Here is a 24,176-nt window from a genome sequence, read left to right on the forward strand (position 1 = left end):
ACCTAACTAATCACACAGAATCACACATAAACAATTTAATCATAACTTGATCACAAATTGCCATCATAAAGGCAAACGTCCCTAGCGGGCGGAACAGATATGACAGCTTGTTACACAAAGGGAAGGGAAGGGATTTTAGTGAAAGAGCGGGAAACTGGAACATAGGCGAGCTGTGCTATCGTAAATACAGTATCTTATGCATTCTAAATTACCGCCCATTTGAAAAAGGAAAATGCAATAAATATTTACTCTGAGCTGCGCTTCAGTAGGTTGGTGGTAGATGGAAGACCGTATCGCCAACCCGAGTCCTCTGTCCTTTGAAGAATGTCTCTGGTGGTCACTGGATATGTGGTAACGTCGTTGTGGAGTAGACGGGATACTCTGACTGTCCTTCCTAACCTGCGTTTGTAGCAGCTGTTGCTAACTCAACGGCTAGGAGGTATCACTTCTGTAGTGAATACGAGTTCAAAGTTCATACCATTTGAAACCAAAGTCCATGCTGATGTTGGCTTAGTTCTGTAGTTATTATCTGAACCATTCTTACATCGCATCGTCATCCTAACTGTACCCGGAACAGGAAGTTATATTTTTGTCAATGGCTTTTATAGTGGAGGGAGAGGGGTGTGTCTGAAAAGTTTAACCCATGTCTCTTCACAGGGGCGGGCCCCTAGTTGAGCAGAAGCCCAAATTTATGAAAATCCAAATCTCTCATTTGGAAGCTAAAATTACATTTAATCTCTTCACAAATAATTTCATATTCAAACATTTGAATTAAACAACAATTCCATGTGAATCCGATACCTCTGACATTTAGACTTTCCACAGTAGAGTTTGTCATTCTATCATTGATGAGAATGTGTCAGAGGGCAACCGAACTGACATAATATACCTTAAGTACCACCGCATATGTTCAGTTGGTCGGGTTACCAGAATATAGTTAATTTCCCCCCACTTCTGATGTTCCCAGAATCTCTATGTTAACCAAGGGGTTTTCTTATGTCACATCAGTTATAGTAGGGAGAAGGAAAAGGGGGAAAAGAGGTATTTATGACTGTCATAAATCTCCCCCTAGGCCAACGTCATGACATTGTGCACATAACATTAAAACTTATTTGATAATACGGACACCTTTGTAATGTACCTGTAAATCCCCTCACAATAACAAGGCCTATGCCACATTGATGAGTATTCATATGGCGTTCTGGGGCTCTGGAGGCTGGAGTATATTGAAATAATTTCATAGTCTTCCCACACACAAATGTATATCTGAAGCAAATTGCCATTGCCACAAATGTACAGAATTCAGTGGGGGCATGAACATGAGTCACAACACAGACAGAGATATATGCAAACACATGCAGACAACGGTTGCGACAACCAGCCCATTACATACATACACAAAGAGGGACATGACCCACCTGGAAATTGAGCCATTGACGTCAAAGCTTCTAGACCAATAGAATGTATCCCTCTCTCCCTCCCTCCACCCTGCCAGGACATTGACAGCTGGAGTTAAGGAGTAGTATCAGTCACGATGCAGTTTCACTATGATATGACATCAGCATGTGATATGGATAATTGGTATGGCAATCAATTTGATTGATTAGATCAATTCAAATAGAATTAGTACAGATGTGTCAGATGTATGGCTATTACTGATACTGAACAGAGCAATAGCCTACTACAGATCAATGTCTATATGATGGCAAGCAAGCATTAAGAACCAATTGGCCTGAATTTCACTGACGTTATCTTATTGACATCAGACAGTGTCTTCAGGCTACAACCAGGGCCTAGGATGATGCAGGTTGATTAGTATCTGAGGCACTTGGAGATAACAGGTTTTTATGTCTCTCTAATAGGCTGATACAATTTGATATTACATCGAACAGATGGCGCAACATATGCAGATATTACAACAATATGTATATTACTGTAGTTACACTTGAGACTGCTGCTAATTAAAAGCCTGCAAGAAAGTTTCTATTTGACCTTAAAGGCCAGTGTTTTGGGCGGATGGGCTGTAGGAGGAGGGAGAGGGTGGAACTGAGTGGTAATTGGTTTCTGTTTACCCGGAGCATCCCCACAACCACAAGCAATTAGCCAAGCTGCTTGAGCCTTACTTCCTTTACTGCTTGTTGTGTGTGTGTGTGTGTGTGTGTGTGTGTGTGTGTGTGTGTGTGTGTGTGTGTGTGTGTGTGTGTGTGTGTGTGTGTGTGTGTGTGTGTGTGTGTGTGTGTGTGTGTGTGTGTGTGTGTGCTACCTTGCGGTAATTAGGGAATTACATGAAGTGGAGGCTTGTGCTGAATGTAAAATATGGTTGGTCTATTAGCCAAATACATCAACAGAAGCATACAGACACACTGAGACACCAGTCTAATCTAATTGTTACAATAGCAAAACAGAAGTGATATCTGAAAGCGTATCTGGAATCAGGTAAACAAATCATACTACTGTATACATCTGAGTGCCGACTCCCGACATAAATGTATGAATGAAAGTGACGGCTTCCCCCTGACAGGACTTGACAGGCAACCAAAATAAATGACCACTGGCTGACGATTGCACCGTCATAGGCACCTCCCATAGCGCACGGTCTCTCTGCAGTCCTCATCACCCCGCATCATTCTTTGGCCGATCTTGGGAGTGAGTCATCGATGGACTTTACTCTCTGTCACGGGGGACGCCCGCGAACGCCTTTTTGTTGACGCATAGGTACAAATCACAATTTACTACGAACATCAGCAGTTATGGTAGGCTACCTGATTAGGGCGCGATACGGGAACATGAAGTGATCTCTACCAATATGTTTTAAATCAATAGATGTTGCATTTCTCCTTGCTTGGCCAGCCTTATTATCCAAAATGCTGTGCAGCGTTTCTGTAATAGCCTACACAAATGTTTAGTTGTAAACACAAATAATGCAGCATTATGTAGCATACGAAATGCTTCACGTAGTCTCAAGTCCCTGTACAAATTATTATAGCTGGGCCTGTAATCTATAATTAGCCTATACTCTGGCGAACTCGTGGGCATGGTTGTATAGGTCTATGACCATCTAAATAGACATTGTGCTGTGGGCTAATTAAATCACGTCCTTAATGTCCAGATATTCATCACTATTGGTTAACAACCAATACAATTAGACATGATAGCATTTCCAATTGAAAGTTGAGGTTAAGATATTATAAAATAATTGAACAAAATGTGAGCCAGTTCTAATTGGGTTTGTATGTTTCTTTGGATCTAGTATTGCGTATGTCGCAGTGACGCACGAGTCAGGTGGCGCCTCATATAATGGGAGGAGCTGTCCCTGGTGCTGAACACAGAATCCCTGCTCACGCTCACACTGGGAAAGAGATGCTAAATTCACTCACGACGACCAATTGAAACTATTCTGCAGAGGTAAGACTTAACTCGGGGCCTACATCGAAATTATTATTATTTATAGAAAATGGATTTCAATTAGGACTATTTTCAGTTCGTTTAATATGTTTGTCCATTTTAAAATCCGTTTGGCTTTGCAACCAACCTGATGCATTGCAAACAGGTCTGCCGCAGTGAAGAGATGCATAGTCTGTTCTGTCATTCTTAGACTAACTAAAGTTTATTATAGTTTTCGTTTTCAGTAATTTGCAGTTATTATGTAGGCTAAACTGATAAGTAGCCTAAATTTAGCAATGATTTGATTTCAAAACCAATTAATCCACTAGTTGGTTTATAAGTAGCCGTGTTCAATACCTTTATCCAAATTAGGTGTATGATTATAAAGTTCTATCGCATTTTATGAGTAAAAAGCTCGTGCAACAAATACAACAGCGTTTTAGTGCGCTAGAGATGTCTTGTGTGTAGGTAGTTGTGTTTCGACAGCAGCCAGCATCAGCCGAAGGGTTACCTAGACAACTAGATTGTGACTCATTCCGGAAGGCAGCAATTTGAAAAATAATGAGATTTACAGGCGAGCTGAATATCCATGTTATTACTGCTCCGCAAACAATAATTTGGGCATTCAACCGATGCGATTTTAAATCTCTGGATAAAAACTCATTGCATATCACTATCACTGGTAAACTATAACAATATATCTGAAGCGTCAAACGGGAATAAAATGGCAGGTCTGAAAATGAAAGGTTTCAGAATTTAAATGAGGATCATGAGAGCTGATCATTACAAAAGCATTTCAACTGGCCTTATCATTAAAAAAAGGTCCATTGCAGCCATTTTATCTCAATATCAAATAATTTCTGGGTAACAGTTAAGTATTTTACTGGGATTATGTTAAATTAAAGAGCAATTTCTCCAGCATGAATTTTCACAGTATTATTCCAACATCAGTGTGGAAATATATATAAAACACAAGAAAATCACGATTTTGACTGCACAGTCCTTTAACAAATTCTTGTTTGAAAGAAATATGTACATAATGGTCTGACCAGTGAAAAAATCATATCCTAAACCTAAAGGTTAGCATTGACACTTCTCTCTCTGTTGTGTCTGTCGTCTCCAGGCTGAAGACCCCATGCCATCACTCCCCACGCTCTCCTCGGTAGGGATGGCCTTTCTCTTCTCCCTGCTCCTCCTCCTCTTCCTCCTGGGCTCTGGCAGTGTCCAGGGGGCCTCTCTCAGAGAACACAGACTGAAAGGCAGTGAGCTGGACCCCCAGCAAGTAGACACCCCCTACCTCCTCACCAACGCAGACATGCTCAAGGCCTTGGAGTACATTGAGAGCCTCCGCCAGCGTACCGGGGGAGGAGCGCCAGCCCCCCAGGAGCAGGCTCCCCTCACTCCAGACTACGACACCACCAACATGGACAAAGACTCAGAGAAACTCCGCTCCATGCTGAGGCTAGCCTCTCCTGCCCAGACCAGTCAGCGTAAGATCGGCCAGGACCAGGATGAAGAGGATGAGGAAGGGGAGCGCAACAAGGAGGACAAGACCCAGGAGTGGCTGCAGGCGGTGCTGAGTACCCTCCAGCAGACCGAGAAGGGCCCCAAGCCAGCCCCTGTGAGGCCCAGTGTAGCCCGCCACACTCTGGGCAAAGGGCGGAGACCGGCGAAGGAGGAGAGCCAGTTGGGAGAGGGCGTGGCATATCCATGGTCACAGCAGCAGCGTACCAGCCGGCCTAACAGGAAGTACCCACTGATGTTTGAAGATGAGGAGGACGGTGAGGAAGAAAGCAGAGCCCCAGGCCGCGAGAGCCCCTTCAAACGCACCAATGAGAACATGGAAGGGAAGTATACACCCCAGAACCTGGCCAACCTGCAGTCTGTGTTTGAGGAACTGGGGAGGATAGCCAATGCCAAGGCTGGGCACAAACGCCAGACTGAGGATGATGAAGAGGAGGATGATGATGATGATGACATATTCCGGGTGAGGAATCTGGCCTATGAGGATGTGATGGGGGGAGAGGACTGGGCGCCCTTAGAGGAGCAGGTGGAGACGGAGGATGAGGAGAGTGACAACAGGCAGGAGTTTGGCAGAGGCTTGAAGGATGATGAAGAGGATGATGATAATGAAGATGAGGATGAGATTGATGAGGTCAAGCGATCGAGCCAGCCGGTTCCGGGAGAACATGACCCAGATGACATCACCAAACTGGTCGACTACTACCTTCTGAAGGTGCTAGAGAAAACAGAGCAGGAGGAGCAGAAGAGAGAGCTAGAAGAAGAGGAGGAGAGGGAAGAGAGGAGGGCAACTCAAATTCTGTACAGCGACAAGGTAGATCCACAAGCCATTTACCACCTCATCCAAATCTCCCAGAAACTACAGATCCCACCAGAAGACCTGATGGACATGCTGAAGAGTGGGGAGATGACAAAACAGGACAGGACACCACTGAGGACACAAGCACATTCTTGGACACCCAACGATCTGGCCAGGGTAGAGGACAAACTAACTCAGATCTCCTCTAAGAAAAATAAGATCCCTCTAGAGACATTCTTCAACAGACCTGAGACCCAAACAAGCAACGTCCCATACGAAATAAACACAGAAGACATTCAAAAAATCCTCGGGCTGGGAAGCGTGGCAAATCAGAATGCACCCGCACTCAATAAGCAGAAACAGCATACAAGCCCACCGTCAAGGTTTTACGCACCGGCTGGAAGGCAGAAAGACTACATGTTCTCTGAGCCAAACGTCCCAGAGAAAGGAAAGGGCGACTACGACAACACTGTCGACGAAGACGAGCTGGAGACATATCTGGCTGCCCAGATGTTGGTGCAGTACCCGCAGGCAGCAAACAAGGCAGACCAAAAAAAGCGTGCATCGCAGTCTCCCTCACAAGAAGATAAGCTTGTGCTGGGAAAGTTTGAGCAGGCGGTACAGGACTACTTTGACCAAATGGACTCAGACAAAAGCCAGCCTCAGAAAAGGCAGTCAGAACCCGAGGAGGACACGGGCGGTGCTTTGCAAATGCATGGCTTGGATGACGACATGCTGCTGAAAGTCCTAGGCTATCTGAACCCAGAGACCGAAGATAAGGACCTTTACGCCAAAACTGTCAAAGGAATGTAGATGGGGGAGATGCAGCTACATATTATATAATTGTTTTGATGGGGGGGGGGGGGGGATCATAATAAATTATTTTGAAAAATAAATACATGCAATGGAGTTTAGTCTCTTCAGTAGATTTACTACAGCTCATGCTTTAAATAGCCAATTTATACATGAACTTGATCTGATGTAGCTACAAGAGAGTGCCTATTGGTGGTTGTAACTGGGTGTGTGGCATAATATTCAATGTTTTTGATAGGCTAGATAAAACAACACAACACACCACTTCAAACTAGCCGTTCATTTCAGTGCCCATACAGCCAAATCAGTGTTGGATTCTTCACATCCACTTGTGTTATTCCTCGTAAATTATATTTCGTACATGTGTTCGGTAATGTGTGATGTATGAGATGAATAAAGCATTGACTTTATTTTTTCCGTACTGTGTGGTGTTTACTCATTTGGAGCACACAGAGATGGTGAACAGGCTGCAGGATATCACATTCAAAACACCATCTGCCTCAATGTGTCAGCAACAACAATATGTAGCCTCGATCAATCAAACATCTTAGTTTGACAGGTAAGCTAGTAGTATATTGTAATCCATTTGGAGCTACAATAATGAGAAAACGTGATATTGGGAATTTCCGACACACAGAATGAGATTCTATTTCCATGATTTTAGCACCATAGGTCAACTCAGGTTGCAACGAACTAAGACGACAAATATCTTAGCCTGGGGCAAGCAGGGTAGTTCTAGTCAATTCCAGCTATAAAACCAAGAGATATAGTCTAATAAAGTAGCAATAATCAATTTTCAAAAGTTGGAAACAACGTACTCCAACTAACATTTAAAAGACTATTCTGGAAACAAAACTACTCAGACAGTACAACTTTAACGGTACTGCAACACTTTCCAAAATGTCCACCTTTAACTTCAGCCTTAGAACCCTCTGGCTAGAGCTTGACTACTGATACATATTACAATAAGGCACTATGCTTGTGTATACAATGGCTACATTAGCCAACATAGAATTAAAATAATAAATGTGACTTTCAAAATGGTAATATTGTGGTTTAAATCCTTTGGATCACCTCACAACTGAATTAAAACATTTGAAAATGCAGCTGCAATATTCTAAAATAACATTGATTTGCTTGAAAATCACATAAGGCAAAGTAGGCTACCATTTTTTAAAACATGTATGATCCTATCAAATATAATGTCATTATAAAATAGTTTAAACTAATAACACATAAAAAAATCTCAAAGTAAAAAAAGTTAAACTGTGTTTTAAAACAAACTCCTAATGCATCTTTTAGAAAGTGCTTATATAAAACAACAGACTGTGTTGTTACTATATTACTAGGTGGTGTCTGAATGGAAGAGTGTATTACTATGTGCGGTGTCTGAATGGAAGAGTGTATTACTATGTGGTGTCTGAATAGAAGAGTGTATTACTATGTGGTGTCAGAATGGAAGAGTGTATTACTATGTGGTGTCTGAATGGAAGAGTGTATTACTATGTGGTGTCTGAATGGAAGAGTGTATTACTATGTGGTGTCTGAATAGAAGAGTGTATTACTATGTGGTGTCAGAATGGAAGAGTGTATTACTATGTGGTGTCTGAATGGAAGAGTGTATTACTATGTGGTGTCTGAATGGAAGAGTGTATTACTATGTGGTGTCTGAATGGAAGAGTGTATTACTATGTGGTGTCTGAATGGAAGAGTGTATTACTATGTGGTGTCTGAATGGAAGAGTGTATTACTATGTGGTGTCTGAATAGAAGAGTGTATTACTATGTGCGGTGTCTGAATGGAAGAGTGTATTACTATGTGGTGTCTGAATGGAAGAGTGTATTACTATGTGGTGTCTGAATGGAAGAGTGTATTACTATGTGGTGTCTGAATAGAAGAGTGTATTACTATGTGTGGTGTCTGAATGGAAGAGTGTATTACTATGTGGTGTCTGAATGGAAGAGTGTATTACTATGCGGTGTCTGAATGGAAGAGTGTATAACTATGTGGTGTCTGAATGGAAGAGTGTATTACTATGTGGTGTCAGAATGGAAGAGTGTATTACTATGTGGTGTCTGAATGGAAGAGTGTATTACTATGTGGTGTCTGAATGGAAGAGTGTATTACTATGTGGTGTCTGAATGGAAGAGTGTATTACTATGTGGTGTCTGAATGGAAGAGTGTATTACTATGTGGTGTCTGAATGGAAGAGTGTATTACTATGTGGTGTCTGAATGGAAGAGTGTATTACTATGTGGTGTCTGAATAGAAGAGTGTATTACTATGTGGTGTCTGAATAGAAGAGTGTATTACTATGTGGTGTCTGAATGGAAGAGTGTATAACTATGTGGTGTCTGAATGGAAGAGTGTATTACTATGTGGTGTCTGAATGGAAGAGTGTATTACTATGTGGTGTCTGAATGGAAGAGTGTATTACTATGTGGTGTCTGAATGGAAGAGTGTTTTACTATGTGCGATGTCTGAATGGAAGAGTGTATTACTATGCGGTGTCTGAATGGAAGAGTGTATTACTATGCGGTGTCTGAATGGAAGAGTGTATTACTATGCGGTGTCTGAATAGAAGAGTGTATTACTATGTGGTGTCTGAATGGAAGAGTGTATTACTATGTGGTGTCTGAATGGAAGAGTGTATTACTATGTGGTGTCTGAATGGAAGAGTGTATTACTATGTGGTGTCTGAATGGAAGAGTGTATTACTATGCGGTGTCTGAATGGAAGAGTGTATTACTATGCGGTGTCTGAATAGAAGAGTGTATTACTATGTGGTGTCTGAATGGAAGAGTGTATTACTATGTGGTGTCTGAATGGAAGAGTGTATTACTATGTGGTGTCTGAATGGAAGAGTGTATTACTATGTGGTGTCTGAATGGAAGAGTGTATTACTATGCGGTGTCTGAATGGAAGAGTGTATTACTATGCGGTGTCTGAATGGAAGAGTGTATTACTATGCGGTGTCTGAATAGAAGAGTGTATTACTATGTGGTGTCTGAATGGAAGAGTGTATTACTATGTGGTGTCTGAATGGAAGAGTGTATTACTATGTGGTGTCTGAATGGAAGAGTGTATTACTATGTGGTGTCTGAATGGAAGAGTGTATTACTATGCGGTGTCTGAATGGAAGAGTGTATTACTATGCGGTGTCTGAATAGAAGAGTGTATTACTATGTGGTGTCTGAATGGAAGAGTGTATTACTATGTGGTGTCTGAATGGAAGAGTGTATTACTATGTGGTGTCTGAATGGAAGAGTGTATTACTATGCGGTGTCTGAATGGAAGAGTGTATTACTATGTGGTGTCAGAATAGAAGAGTGTATTACTATGTTGTGTCTGAATGGAAGAGTGTATTACTATGCGGTGTCAGAATGGAAGAGTGTATTACTATGTGGTGTCTGAATAGAAGAGTGTATTACTATGTGGTGTCTGAATGGAAGAGTGTATTACTATGTGGTGTCTGAATGGAAGAGTGTATTACTATGTGGTGTCTGAATGGAAGAGTGTATTACTATGTGGTGTCTGAATGGAAGAGTGTATTACTATGTGGTGTCAGAATAGAAGAGTGTATTACTATGTGGTGTCTGAATAGAAGAGTGTATTACTATGTGGTGTCAGAATAGAAGAGTGTATTACTATGCGGTGTCAGAATGGAAGAGTGTATTACTATGTGGTGTCTGAATGGAAGAGTGTATTACTATGTGGTGTCTGAATGGAAGAGTGTATTACTATGTGGTGTCTGAATGGAAGAGTGTATTACTATGTGGTGTCTGAATGGAAGAGTGTATTACTATGTGGTGTCTGAATGGAAGAGTGTATTACTATGTGGTGTCTGAATGGAAGAGTGTATTACTATGTGCGGTGTCTGAATGGAAGAGTTTATTACTATGTGGTGTCTGAATGGAAGAGTGTATTACTATGTGGTGTCTGAATGGAAGAGTGTATTACTATGTGGTGTCTGAATGGAAGAGTGTATTACTATGTGGTGTCTGAATGGAAGAGTGTATTACTATGTGTGGTGTCAGAATAGAAGAGTGTATTACTATGTGGTGTCTGAATGGAAGAGTGTATTACTATGTGCGGTGTCTGAATGGAAGAGTGTATTACTATGTGGTGTCTGAATGGAAGAGTGTATTACTATGTGGTGTCAGAATGGAAGAGTGTATTACTATGTGTGGTGTCTGAATGGAAGAGTGTATTACTATGTGGTGTCTGAATGGAAGAGTGTATTACTATGTGGTGTCTGAATGGAAGAGTGTATTACTATGTGGTGTCTGAATGGAAGAGTGTATTACTATGTGGTGTCTGAATGGAAGAGTGTATTACTATGTGGTGTCTGAATGGAAGAGTGTATTACAGTTTAATAGTTTAAATGTTGTGGCACTTATGGCAACTGGGGAAAGGAATCTTCAGTCTCAAGGTTCAACTCATGTCCCTGTTATTGGTTCAGTAGGTCGGTTTACTCATATACTCCTCCATTGTCTGTTGAGAGAACAGAATAAACATATTTACATATTTTGGCAAGTGTGTCACACTTAAGTGACTGTGTGTGTGTGTGTGTGTGTGTGTGGGGGGAGGGGTCACCTCTTGTAGTGTCTCTGCCTCCTCCATAGCAATGCCCACAGCTGTCTTGGAGGTCTCCAGGATCTCTCCTCCCATCAGGAACTCATCAAGGATGAAGTAGGCCTTCTCAAAGTTAAAGATGATGTCCAGCTCACACACCTGCAGCGTGCATGCACATGTACACAGTTAAAGTCCATCGATGACTCACTCACGCCCAAGATCAACCAAAGAATGAGGCAGGGTTGTAGGTGACTGCAGAAAGAGACCGTGAAGTATGGGAGGTGCCTATGACGGGGTTATCGTCAGCCAGTGGTCTTTTATTTTGGTTGCCTGTCAAGTCCTGTCTGTCGCACGTCAGGGTGATGCAGTCACTTTCATTTATACATTTCTGTCAGGAGGCAGCATGGATCCTGATTCCTGATACACTTTCTCATCACTTCTGTTTTGCCATTGTAACAATTAGATTAAACTAGTGTCTCAGTGTGTCTGTATGCTTCTGTTGATGTATTTGACTGACTCATTTTACTTTCAACACAAGCCTCCACTTTTCATGCAATTCTGTAATAACCACACGCATGCACGAGCACAGACACACCCATGTCTTACTATACTTGTGAGGACCATTCATTGATTCCCATTCAAAATCCGATTTTCCCTAACCCCCAACCCTAACCTTAACCCTAAACCTAACCCCTAATCCTGAAATTGCCTTTTTTCCTACTGAGGACCAGCAAAATTTCCTCACTTATCTGAATTTTTGTTTGTTTACTATTCTTGGGAATAGTAAACTAAAACATGTACACACACGATGAAGTAGGCCTTGTCAAAGTTAAAGATGATATCCATCCCACAGACCTGCAGCAGAGCAGACACGGCGACAACAGCACTTCAATGAGAGGAATTAGGCACCATTAAGATTATAAAAATGTTGAAAATACTGTAAAAAGCACATTTAGTTTCTATTCACCAATTCCATCTGAACTTTCCCTGTGTTATATTGAACATTGTCCCCCAAAGAGACCTTAACCTGCCAATGAATAGCCCTTGCATTGCCTGTACATCATGCTTACGTTGCCAAAGTATTTGTCCAGCAGCTCGACATATCGGTGCAGCACCTCCAAGGTCAACAGTTCATTGTCCTGGTCCTCCAAACCACAGCAGAAGTAGAGGCTGGCATACCTGCAAGGGGGTCAGAGATCAAGGAACAGGGTTATGGTTTTAATGTTTATATGGAAGAGAGTCACTTTACCATAGAGGTTAATGCTTAAGCCAAATGGTGACTAAGGGTAGAACATACTGCTCTTGTCTGTTATGTGTTTAACTTGTATAGTGAGTGTACAAAACATTAAGAACACCCGCCCTTTCCATGATAACTTTCACCTGGATTTACCTGGTCAGTCTATGATCCCTTATTGATGTCACTTGTTAAAACCACTTCAATCAGTGCCGATGAAGGGGAGGAGACAGGTTAAAGAAGGATTTAAGCCTTGATACAATTGAGACATGGATTGTGTATGTGCGTCATTCAGAGAGTGAATGAGCAAGACAAAATATTTAAGTGCCTTTGGACGGGGTATGGTAGTAGGTGCAAGGCGCACCAGTTTGAGTGTGTCAAGGACCGCAACGCTGCTAGGTTTTTCACGCTCAACAGTTTCCTGTATTAAGAATGGTCCACCACCCAAAGTACTGACTGGCTGTTAGAACTGTTAAGGCTCCATGGATTTATGAGGAATTGAAAAACTGTATGGTTGAAAGAGATGGGGCAAAAGGAGTGACTAATAAGTCTGGCTGGACATCTGACTGGCTTATTTACTGCAAATTGAGAAATTATGTGACTAAACTGAACAAAAAGAAAAAACTTTATTATGAAGCCAAGATCAACGATATAAAGAATGATGGGGGAAAAAACTTGATTACTTTAAATGAAATTATGGGCAGAAAGACAAATTCAACTCCATCTTTCATCGAATCAGATGGCTTATTCATCACAAAACCATTTGATGTTGCCAATTATTTTAATGATTATTTCATTGGCAAAGTGGGCAAACTTAGGCAGGAAATGCCCACGACAAACAGTGAGCAATTATATTCATGCATAAAAAACAAATAATGAAAGAAAAGCAGTGCAAGTTTGAGTTTTGAAAAGTTAAGTGTGGAGAAAAAAAAAATTATTGTTAGGTCCACAGACGACACAATCGCAATCACACTGCACACTGCCCTAAAACATCTGGACAAGAGGAATATTTAACACCATAGTACCCTCCAAACTCGTCATTAAACTCGAGACCCTGGGTCTCGACCCTGCCCTGTGCAACTGGGTCCTGGACTTCCTGACGGGCCGCCCCCAGGTGGTGAGGGTAGGAAACAACATCCCCACCCCGCTGAGCCTCAACACTTGGGCCCCACAGGGTGCGTTCTCAGCCCTCTCCTGTACTCCCTGTTCATGACTGCGTGGCCATGACTGCGTGGCCATGCACTCCTCCAACTCAATCATCAAGTTTGCAGACAACACTACAGTGGTAGGCTTGATTACCAACAACGACAAGACAGCCTACAGGGAGGAGGTGAGGGCCCTCGGAGTGTGGTGTCAGGAAAATAACCCCACACTCAATGTCAACAAAACAAAGGAGATGACCGTGGACTTCAGGAAACAGCAGAGGGAGCAGCCCCCTATCTACATCAACGGGACAGTAGTGGAGATGGTGGAAAGTTTTAAGTTCCTCGGTGTACACATCACGGACAAAATGAAATGGTCCACCCACACAGACAGTGTGGTGAAGAAGGCGCAGCAGCGCCTCTTCAACCTCAGGAGGCTGAAGAAAGGCGACTTGTCACCAAAAACACTCACAACCTTTTACAGATGCACAATCGAGAGCATCCTGTCGGGCTGTATCACCGCCTGGTACGGCAGCTGCTCCGCCCACAACCGTAAGGCTCTCCAGAGGGTAGTGAGGTCTGCACAACGCATCACCAGGGGCAAACTACCTGCCCTCCAGGACACCTACACCTCCCGATGTCACAGGAAGGCCAAAAAGATCATCAAGGACAACAACCACCCGAGCCACTGCCTGTTCACCCCGCTATCATCCAGAAGGCGAGGTCAGTACAGGTGCATCAAAGCTGGGACCGAGAGACTGAAAAACAGCTTCTATCTCAAGGCCATCAGACTATTAAAAAGCCATCACTAAAATTGAGTGGCTGCTGCCAACATAGTGACTCATCTCTAGACACTTTAATAATAAAAATTGGGTGTAATAAATGTATATCACTAGCCACTTTAAACAATGCCACTTTATATAATGTTTACATACCCTCCATAACTCATCTCATTTATATATACTGTACTCTATACCATCTACTACATCTTGCCTATGCCGTTCGGCCATCACTCATCCATATATTTATATGTACATATTCTTATTCATTCCTTTACACTTGTGTGTATAAGGTAGTTGTTGTGAAATTGTTAGATTACTTGTTAGATATTACTGCATGGTCGGAACTAGAAGCACAAGCATTTCGCTACACTCGCATTAACATCTGTTAACCATGTGTATGTGACAAATAAAATTTGATTATTTAACTTGTGCGTCTGTTTGTTTTTGTGGGTAAGGAGGAAGGATTTTAAGAGGTTAAACATTAACCACTAATAAAAAGGGCCAAGGATGGTTCCAGTCTACACCCTTCCTCCCCCATTCATCCCTCCACACCCCTACAGTACACAGGCACCATAGTCTGTTCAAGCCCAGACACAATAGTGAGAGGGGGAAACACAGACAGCAATAGGGGTCAACAGAGAAACAGACAGCAATAGGGCAGATAAACAGACAGCAATAGGGGTCAACAGAGAAACAGACAGCAATAGGGCAGAGAAACAGACAGCAATAGGGGTCAACAGAGAAACAGACAGCAATAGGGCAGAGAAACAGAAAAACAGACAGCAATAGGGCAGAGAAACAGAGAAACAGACAGCAATAGGGCAGAGAAACAGAGAAACAGACAGCAATAGGGCAGAGAAACAGAGAAACAGACAGCAATAGGGCAGAGAAACAGAGAAACAGACAGCAATAGGGGTCAACAGAGAAACAGACAGCAATAGGGCAGAGAAACAGAAAAACAGACAGCAATAGGGCAGAGAAACAGAGAAACAGACAGCAATAGGGCAGAGAAACAGACAACAATAGGGGTCAACAGAGAAACAGACAGCAATAGGGCAGAGAAACAGAGAAACAGACAGCAATAGGGCAGAGAAACAGACAGCAATAGGGCAGAGAAACAGACAACAATAGGGGTCAACAGAGAAACAGACAGCAATAGGGCAGAGAAACAGACAGCAATAGGGCAGAGAAACAGACAGCAATAGGGCAGAGAAACAGACAACAATAGGGGTCAACAGAGAAACAGACAGCAATAGGGCAGAGAAACAGAGAAACAGACAGCAATAGGGCAGAGAAACAGAGAAACAGACAGCAATAGGGCAGAGAAACAGAGAAACAGACAGCAATAGGGCAGAGAAACAGAGAAACAGACAGCAATAGGGCAGAGAAACAGACAACAATAGGGGTCAACAGAGAAACAGACAGCAATAGGGCAGAGAAACAGACAGCAATAGGGCAGAGAAACAGACAGCAATAGGGGTCAACAGAGAAACAGACAGCAATAGGGCAGAGAAACAGACAGCAATAGGGCAGAGAAACAGACAGCAATAGGGCAGAGAAACAGACAACAACAGGGGTCAACAGAGAAACAGACAGCAATAGGGCAGAGAAACAGACAGCAATAGGGCAGAGAAACAGACAACAATAGGGGTCAACAGAGAAACAGACAGCAATAGGGCAGAGAAACAGAGAAACAGACAGCAATAGGGCAGAGAAACAGAGAAACAGAGAGCAATAGGGCAGAGAAACAGAGAAACAGACAGCAATAGGGCAGAGAAACAGACAGCAATAGGGCAGAGAAACAGAGAAACAGACAAAAGAAAAGACAGAAGTCAAAAATAGGAAACCAAATAATCCGCCAAATAAAGCAAATCAAAGAGAGAGAGAGGGATATAAGAGAAAGAGATGGAAGGTAAACCACAGACAGATCCAGCCCCAAACACATCATCTACTTCCTCAGTCACCTCTTGTAAACAATCTTGAGGTCCCTCCAGTGGAGGAAGTTAGAGGAGCGGGGAGGGCGAGCCAGCACCATCAGAGTCATTTCCCTGATCACCTTCTTTTTCTCTCTCTCCGTCACCGGAGTGAACCACTTCTGCAGTCGCAGCTTCCCCTGCCGGCTGAACAGCAGCAGGAAGCGCATCTGTGGGGAGAGGGGGCAGGAAGTTAACCCGCTTGGAACCAAATCATAGAAATAGAATGACTAGAATGGGTATTATTGCAGGTAACAGATTGAGGCAGAATAGTTCCTCTTGTTCATTAGGTTCTCTGGTGTCACTCTGGTGTCCAACCATGTTGTTAACGCCTAGTTAATCAGTAACTGCATTAATACGTATTCACATACACCGAATGATACATCGTATGCTCATGTAACATAGTATGCTCATGTAACACACAAATTGACATTTCATATAGGCTACTCACTCACACATACTCAGACACTTTGAACACACCCCACAATTATACTCATTATGCCTAGATGTGTTGCAATCCAAACCACACTTCTAACTGATAAGTGGTTGTTGTGCCAGACATAAACAATATTTCACAATTCTCCACGGTCAGCCTTATAATGGCCAGTTTAAGCAAAAATGTAACTTACACATGACTTTCAAGACGTTCTACTATAAAAACATGACAGCAACGCTTCTTTAGGGTACTGTATCCTCCGGGCAAACAGGTTCAGGCGACAAGACTCAAGTTCAACGACAGGCCAAAGGAACTAAGTGTGATGGAGCGCCATTGACCACACAGTTACAGTTACAGTAGACTACTCACCTTTTGGACAGGTGCATGTTATAAAGAGAGCATTTACTTGCCCTGTAAAATATGTCAAAACTTCAACATGGAACCAAAAGACGACATTTGACTCACCATCGTGAAGCTGCAATGTGAGGCTAAGGCCGACACTTGAGGAAAAATATGTTATCTAAATTCTTGCGTGAAACCAATTCATATGGCCGAGGTATCGTCAACCTTCCCACAATGCTGTGGGTTAAATTGCGAAACCACACCTTCTCTAGACTGTGCCGCGCCCCGTTTTTTGCTTTGCTTGGTCGAGATTGGTTCACACCTGTCACAGGAGCTTTCCTGGGAAAGGTGGATTGCAGTGTACTGTATGTACACTCTGGTTTGGGATAAAATATAGAAACCATCCTGCTTGTCAAACCAAATTATGTGTTTGTGTGTCTATCATCTTTCATTTCCAGACATATTGCGTGTTATTTGAGCTTTTTCTATTGTAGCCTACATGCCAATAAAAACCGACAATAGCTTAATTTCCCCCAGAATTGTTATCAATAATTAACTGATAAAATTTTCTTCTGTTACTGAAATATGCGGTTGTTGAAATACATTTAATTTACATTTGAAATGCTGTACAAGCAAATCCTGAATTTGCCATGTAAGCCTATTGAATATTCAGCAGGAAATATATTTTATTTCATTAATTCAAGCCTATAGACATCAAGGACAATGTCGAGTTGACACCAGTTGACACTGAATTTCATTGTGCTTCAGTTATTGTTCCCTAGTCGCCGCTGAGTGGCCGAAGGTGTCATCCAATGTAAATTGAAACACGTGGGTTTGGCCCAAGTTAAAACCGGAGGAGAGAGTGCAATAACAGACGACGGGACGAGAGGTTTCCATGGGTAATACAACGATGTCTCTTTACCGCAACTCCGCTTGGTTTCTGAAAGGAATGACTGAATTCACCAGGTAAGATTTGCTATGTTATGGTGTGTCTGTCATCATCATCTTTCATGCTTTTATATTTACTCTGGAGAACAGTAGGCAACTGATAACTGGTCCCACACCTTTTGGGTCCATACACACACATTTGTTATGGTTGATTCAGGTTATTTCATGGAATCAAATCCCTGGCTACAAATGTCACAAATATAAACTAAATCAATAAAATGTATAAAACTGAATAATACAAAATACATCTTTCCTATTTCCAGAACAATGTGTATATTCTCTCTCTCTCTCTCTCTCTCTCTCTCCCTCTCTCTCTCTTTCTCTCTCTCTCTCTCTCTCTCTCTCTCTCTCTCTCTCTCTCTCTCTCTCTCTCTTTGTTTGTATGTGTGTTCATCCTTTGGCATGATAGTATTCAATTAATCACAGTGAACATCACAATGTTTCAGATAGATTATAGATTTCTTTTCACCCTCATTGATTAAGAATCAGGATAGGCAAACTGATCTAAGATCTTCAAAATAGGGCCTGGGCCTTTACTGCTGTGTGGTGTCAAAACCGCTAAATGGACTAAACTGTTGAAGAACTGTTTACTTTTTGCCATCATATTACTAAATAAATTGGGTTATCAATGCTTACTATAAAGCTTGCAATCTTATTTGGAAATCCACCAACTCAAGTCAAGGCCATCATGTGGAACTGTTGATAAATGGCTTACCAATAGCATCAGACCAAAAAAATAAAATAAAAAATAGCATCAGACCACACACTGCCTTTCCTCATTCTAAAACAAAGCAATCAAATCCAACTGAAGAGGTGTCTTTGTCATTTATTCACCACTTCCTTTGTTCAATGTTGTGTTTTCTTGCAGAGACCAACCAGTCTCCTTGACCCTGTACTCCACTAGTGTTTACGCTGCATGACACCACCAAACAGAGCATGCATTTAGCCGAAAACAATCCCTAAGCACAGCACCGCTTTGCTCCCTTAATCCCCCATTGGGAACAATGGCTGCCATTGAACCCCTTGACGCGGCACACAGGCCGCTGTCGGTGTCACCAGCGGTGGCCTCAGAACCGCCTCCTCTCTCCTTCTCACATTACCTAAGAGATGATGCAACAGTCTTTCCCTTTGTTAGACCTTTGTCTTGCTGATTGAATATCTAAACTGTTTGGAATTTGCTCTATTTTAGGTTCGGGGCAGGAGACAGCATCTATCTGACCCCAGGACATCTATGTGCACTGGCACTGACCCACTTTCTTATAATCTGTTTTCAATCGATCATTCAGTCATTTCAAGTTGAAAAGGGTGTATTGTTACTGAGCTCCTCAGTCCCCCTCTACCACCCTGTGGAGTTGAGCAGTGGATGGATGTCCTCCACCTAACCGCTGTCTGTCTAACTGTGTTTGTTGCAGGAGTGCGTTCCTCTCTGCCGCCAAACACTTTGTGGAAAAGGACCTGGAGGTGTCCATGGCAGGCAGGGTCTTCATGATCACCGGAGCCAACAGTGGCATAGGGAGAGCTACAGCCATGGCCATCGCCAAGAGAGGTACGGTGTGTGTCTGTAGAGTAGAGAGAGTGTGTGTGTGCAAGTGTGAGTGAGTGTGTGTATGTGTGTCTTTGGAGGAAGAGAATCATCACGTTTCACCGCACTGAATACACCGCTGGTTCAGCCACTCTTGCTCTACTGTTATCCCCCCATCCCGTCTACAGGTGGTACAGTCCACATGGTGTGCAGGAACAAGGACAAAGCAGAGGAGGCCAGGGCTGACATTGTCAAGGAGTCAGGAAATAAAGTGAATGAGTTTGGGCCTCTCTCTCACCTTAAAAATGTTTGTGTGGGGGACTTTTTACACTGTTTGGATATTCTAAACCAGAGTGTAATAATCATGTAATTTCAGGAAATATATGTCCACATTCTGGACCTGTCGGAGACACGGAAGGTTTGGGAGTTTGCAGAGGCCTTCAAGAGGAAGTACAAAGCCTTGAATGTACTGGTGAGTGATGAACATATGTTTGACTCAAAGTGATAACCCTGTAACATATATTTTTCTCCCTCTAGTCATCACCCTGCCTTTCATCATCATCCTCTCTGTCTCTCGCTCGCTCTCTGTCTCTCTCTCTCTGTCTCTCGCTCTCTCTGTCTCTCATCCTTCCCATAATGTAGGGCTTCTTCCCATCTTTGATGTATTATTACATGTGTACAGTATTCATAATGTAGGATTATTTACTGACTGATTGATGTGATCAGATAAATAATGCAGGCTGCATCATGAGTGAGAGGGATGTGAACGCTGAGGGGCTGGAGAAGAGCTTTGCCAGTAACGTCATGGGTGAGTCAATGAGAGAGGTGAATGTGAATACGAATACTTTAGTCTCAATACCCTTTGAAAGACACACATCTCTCTCTCTCTCTAGGTGTGTATATCCTGACCAAGGGCCTGATTCCCTTACTGGAGAAGAGTGCAGAGCCAAGAGTGGTGAGTTTGAAACCCACAACCCACTGGCACCACCACTGGTGGTTATTTTATTCTCTTAGATGTAATTTTACTAAATCCTCCTCCTCAGATCACAGTTTCATCTGGAGGGATGCTGGTCCAGAAGCTGAGGACAGGGAACCTGCAGACAGAAATAGGTCGCTATGACGGGACCATGGTCTACGCACAGCACAAGGTCAGGGGAGCAGGAGAGCAGGGGAGCGGGGGAGATCGGGGGAGTGGTAGGGCGTGGGAGCAGGGGAGCTGGAGGGTGGGGGGGTGGGGGAGCAGGATGGCGGGGGGTGGGGGAGATCGGGTGAGTGGGAGGGCGTGGGAGCAGGGGGGCGGGGGGGTGGGGGAGCAGGAGGGCGGGGGAGCGGGAGGGCAGGGGGGCAGGATACAAAAGGTGTAGATACCGTGAAATGCTTATTTAAGAAAATAAGAGTTAAGAAAACTACAAATAGTAACACAATAGAATAGCAATAAACAGGGGAGTACCGAATCAATGTGAGGGGTTGCAGGTTAGTCGAGGTAATTAAGGGGGGGGCAATGTAAATATTCTGGGTAGCCATTTGATTAATTGTTCAGCAGTCTTATGGCTTGGGAGAAGAAGCTGTTAAGGAGTCTTTTTGACCTAGACTTGGTACTCTGGTACCGCTTGCCGTGAGGTAGCAGAGAGAACAGTCTATGACTTGGGTGGCTGGAGTCCTTGACACATTTTTGGGCCTTCCTCTGACACTGCTTAGTATAGAGGTTCTGGATGGCAGGAGGAAGCTTGGCCCCAGTGATCCATACAAGGTTGGAGACAATTCCATTAAATGCATAATGTGGTGGTCTCTTGCTGGTCTGTGCTTGTGTGACATGGTCTAGGTCAGATTTTAATGTTGCATTTGAGATTTGTGCTTGAACTGGTCCCAGCTACTGGTGTGTGTGTATGTATTGTGTGTGTTTCAGAGGCAACAGGTGGTGATGACAGAGCAGTGGGCCAAGACCCATAGCAACGTCCACTTCTCAGTGATGCACCCTGGCTGGGTGGACACGCCGGGTACTGTATCAATACACCACAACTACATAATCACCAGCAACAAACAGCTTTGGTTCTAAGTACGACAACATTGTAAACACATATCCACATTTGGAGGTTGACATTTACAATTGAGATGTACTATTTCAATACATAAATCCAACTCTGTTTTAATATTGTCTAAAACAGTTTTAAACATAATACACTAAACTGTGTTACTGACGCGTCTCTCTCTCTCTGGAGTTGTAGCGGTGGCCAATGCCATGCCTGACTTCTACCAGTCTATGAAGGACAGCCTGAGGACCCCGGAGCAGGGGGCTGACACCGCGGTGTGGTTGGCCATCTCAGAGGCCACCGCCACCAAGCCCAGCGGAAGCTTCTTCCAGGGTAGGCAGTAAGAGACACAGAAAACACAAGTTCTAAATTAAGTATCACAAACAAAGTGAAGCATTGTCTGAAGAATCGGATTGTTCCCATTTGTTTAGCAATTACATGTAGCAATTTAATATGTGTTATATGGTAAAGTATCTGAGGTCATGACCAGAAGAGAGAGAGTGAGAGAGAAAGCTACAGTTAGACAGCAAAGTGAGGTCTAGCGTAGAGTGTCATGGGTTAACTGTCAGATCCACACACACTCTCTCTCCTCACAACCCGTTCTCAATATGTGCTTCTGGAGAAAACAAGAGCTCTCTAAAACAGCCAGGCTTCTCGGTACAGTGGACCTCAGTCAGAATTGGAGAAAAGAGGTCGAAGGAGAGGGAAAGGGGAGAGAGAGAAGAATAGTGACAGAGAGAGAAAGAGATGAGAGAGGATATTTGGAGCATATGGTAGGTGTTTAGAGAGTGGGGAAGAAGGAGAGAAAGAAGACGAGTGCTGTCTGAATGCAGTGTTTGTCTGTGTGGGTTGGACTGAGGGCATGAGAGGATGGGGAAGGTTGGAGATAGCAGGCGGGCGGTGGGTTGGGCTGGGTTTCTGGCATTGGTCCACTGCAGCTGGAGCTCTCGGTACCAGAGAGTACAGTGGAACCCCCCTCTGACACACACCCTCTCCCTCCAATGCGGCGACCTCAGTGACCTTCCCCAGCACAGCGGGATAGAAAAGAAACACTTCAATAGAGTCACTAACACAGACACATCCTCTCATCTCTGTGCCTGCATGTACACAATACATGTCAGGGGATCTGGGGTCAACAGCTAGGCCTACGTTTTGGTTGAACTGTATTTTCTAGCTAACGTCATTGACATGGCTATAGGATGGATCAATCACAATGTGAATAGTAAATGCCACTATTTTAACCAACCAGGTTGTAAAGCAGACTGTATTGTGTGTGTCAGATCGGAGGATGGTGTCGGCCCACCTGCCCCTGGCCTGGACCCACAGCTCCCAGTTGGAGCAGCAGAAGTTCATGAGTGTGATGGAGGATCTGGCCAAGACCTTCCAGCCCCACTGAGACCACTACCACACACAAGTACCATACCAGTACTACAGTACACACTGGAACCAGTGCCGTATACTGGGAACCAGTTCAGCATAGCTAACAGTCTACACATACCTGTCAGGGAGGGGGTCCTACTATATTTGATTTGCACTACTTTAACAGTTCAGATATTTATTGACCTCTAACACGTTTTAAATATATAACCTCTACATGGCTTAAAACACTTAATATTCTAAGCTAAAAACTCCTGCACTGAGGGCTAAAACAGAACAGTGTTAGATGATGCTGATTTGGGGTTCCCTGAAAAGAGTTCTTTACCTTGTAGCCTTTGAGCTGCTGATAGGGAAAGCACTTTTCAGTTATTTATACATTTAACCCAACAAACACAGTATGTTGTTTTTCTACCACTTCAAGCAGTGACTCAATGAAAGCTGTCAATCAGATGGGAATCTGATGTGACCAAAGTCACTCCCTTATCCATCCACCAATCACATCACAGCCTGTTGCTATGGGCCCAGCCTAACACAGGGTTGGTTGGTTTGCTCTGCTTTGAAAATGTTCAAACTCATTTACCCAAGTGCTTCTTCAGTATTACAACCTCATGAAGTTGTCTGTTGATCCATGAAAAGTCTACAACGCTTGTGTACATAACTGATTAAATGCATTGGTGTGCATTAACACAATTACATCATTTACATTTACATTTAAGTCATTTAGCAGACGCTCTTATCCAGAGCGACTTACAAATCATCAGGAGGGCAAAACGACAGAGCAGGATTCATGAGTTAGCCAGCTAACTTTGATTAACACCCAGAAACATCAATTAGAAGGTCAACTTAGATATGTGGTTTTGGTTGTTCAGTCAATTACACCATCCTCATTTCATGCTTATCTACAAAATTATAATAATCTGAATATTTTGGCAAGTTAGCTGGTTAAATCATTGATCTTGCATTGTAATAGACCCCTCTGGGTGGTTATACTGAGCCCAGGCCTCTCACTATCAGCAGGTAGATGGAGCTTTTACCTATTCAGACCAGAGAGGTTCCCACCGCTGTACCTGACATGGCCAATACAGCTAAGATATATTTATGTAACACTTGATGTTTAAGGGGAACTTAAACACTGAGGAAATAATGAGATATAAATATGCTTATTGATGAGGCAGTCATGTATTTTGTGATTTCATCCTTGAATAAAAAAATACACTGATGTAAAACCCAACTGATGTAAAGTATTTTCTGAGTGTTACTATATTGCAGATGGGGGAGGCATCCAACACAAGAGTTAT

At 43.1% G+C, this 24,176-nt stretch overlaps 3 protein-coding genes across 3 annotated transcripts; 2 read left to right on the top strand and 1 right to left on the bottom strand.

Annotated features, from left to right (window-relative positions):
* The first annotated feature begins 2,631 nt into the window (after positions 1 to 2,631).
* LOC129831812 (secretogranin-2b-like) lies at positions 2,632 to 6,934 on the top strand. Its single transcript, XM_055895283.1, has 3 exons — positions 2,632 to 2,715; positions 3,251 to 3,405; positions 4,508 to 6,934. Exon 3 carries the CDS (start codon positions 4,520 to 4,522, stop codon positions 6,515 to 6,517), a length of 1,998 nt encoding a protein of 665 aa, XP_055751258.1. The 5' UTR covers positions 2,632 to 2,715; positions 3,251 to 3,405; positions 4,508 to 4,519; the 3' UTR covers positions 6,518 to 6,934.
* A 3,338-nt stretch (positions 6,935 to 10,272) lies between these two features.
* LOC129831816 (AP-1 complex subunit sigma-3-like) lies at positions 10,273 to 17,349 on the bottom strand. Its single transcript, XM_055895290.1, has 5 exons — positions 17,125 to 17,349; positions 16,215 to 16,393; positions 12,163 to 12,271; positions 11,114 to 11,251; positions 10,273 to 11,011 (listed from the first exon to the last, which is right to left on the bottom strand). Exons 1-5 carry the CDS (start codon positions 17,125 to 17,127, stop codon positions 10,976 to 10,978), a joined length of 465 nt encoding a protein of 154 aa, XP_055751265.1. The 5' UTR covers positions 17,128 to 17,349; the 3' UTR covers positions 10,273 to 10,975.
* A 487-nt stretch (positions 17,350 to 17,836) lies between these two features.
* LOC129831815 (dehydrogenase/reductase SDR family member 12-like) lies at positions 17,837 to 24,109 on the top strand. The gene is made up of 10 exons (XM_055895289.1): positions 17,837 to 17,967; positions 19,362 to 19,495; positions 19,660 to 19,742; positions 19,848 to 19,943; positions 20,198 to 20,279; positions 20,365 to 20,426; positions 20,515 to 20,619; positions 21,378 to 21,468; positions 21,697 to 21,834; positions 22,782 to 24,109. Exons 1-10 carry the CDS (start codon positions 17,897 to 17,899, stop codon positions 22,895 to 22,897), a joined length of 978 nt encoding a protein of 325 aa, XP_055751264.1. The 5' UTR covers positions 17,837 to 17,896; the 3' UTR covers positions 22,898 to 24,109.
* Positions 24,110 to 24,176: the final 67 nt, after the last annotated feature.

The sequence above is a fragment of the Salvelinus fontinalis genome, chromosome 33 (assembly GCF_029448725.1).
Source record: "Salvelinus fontinalis isolate EN_2023a chromosome 33, ASM2944872v1, whole genome shotgun sequence".
Taxonomy (NCBI): domain Eukaryota; kingdom Metazoa; phylum Chordata; class Actinopteri; order Salmoniformes; family Salmonidae; genus Salvelinus; species Salvelinus fontinalis.

Coding starts and splice junctions, on each gene's coding strand:
- LOC129831816 (XM_055895290.1), bottom strand. Junction 12,272..16,214: donor CTCAAGATTGTTTACAAGAG/GTGACTGAGGAA, acceptor ACCCCCTTGCAG/GTATGCCAGCCTCTACTTCT. Junction 11,252..12,162: donor TGGACAAATACTTTGGCAAC/GTAAGCATGATG, acceptor TGCACGCTGCAG/GTGTGTGAGCTGGACATCAT.
- LOC129831812 (XM_055895283.1), top strand. CDS start 4,520: ATGCCATCACTCCCCACGCTCTCCTCGGTAGGGATGGCCTTTCTCTTC.
- LOC129831815 (XM_055895289.1), top strand. CDS start 17,897: ATGGGTAATACAACGATGTCTCTTTACCGCAACTCCGCTTGGTTTCTG. Junction 17,968..19,361: donor GGAATGACTGAATTCACCAG/GTAAGATTTGCT, acceptor TGTTTGTTGCAG/GAGTGCGTTCCTCTCTGCCG. Junction 21,835..22,781: donor CAGCGGAAGCTTCTTCCAGG/GTAGGCAGTAAG, acceptor TGTGTGTGTCAG/ATCGGAGGATGGTGTCGGCC.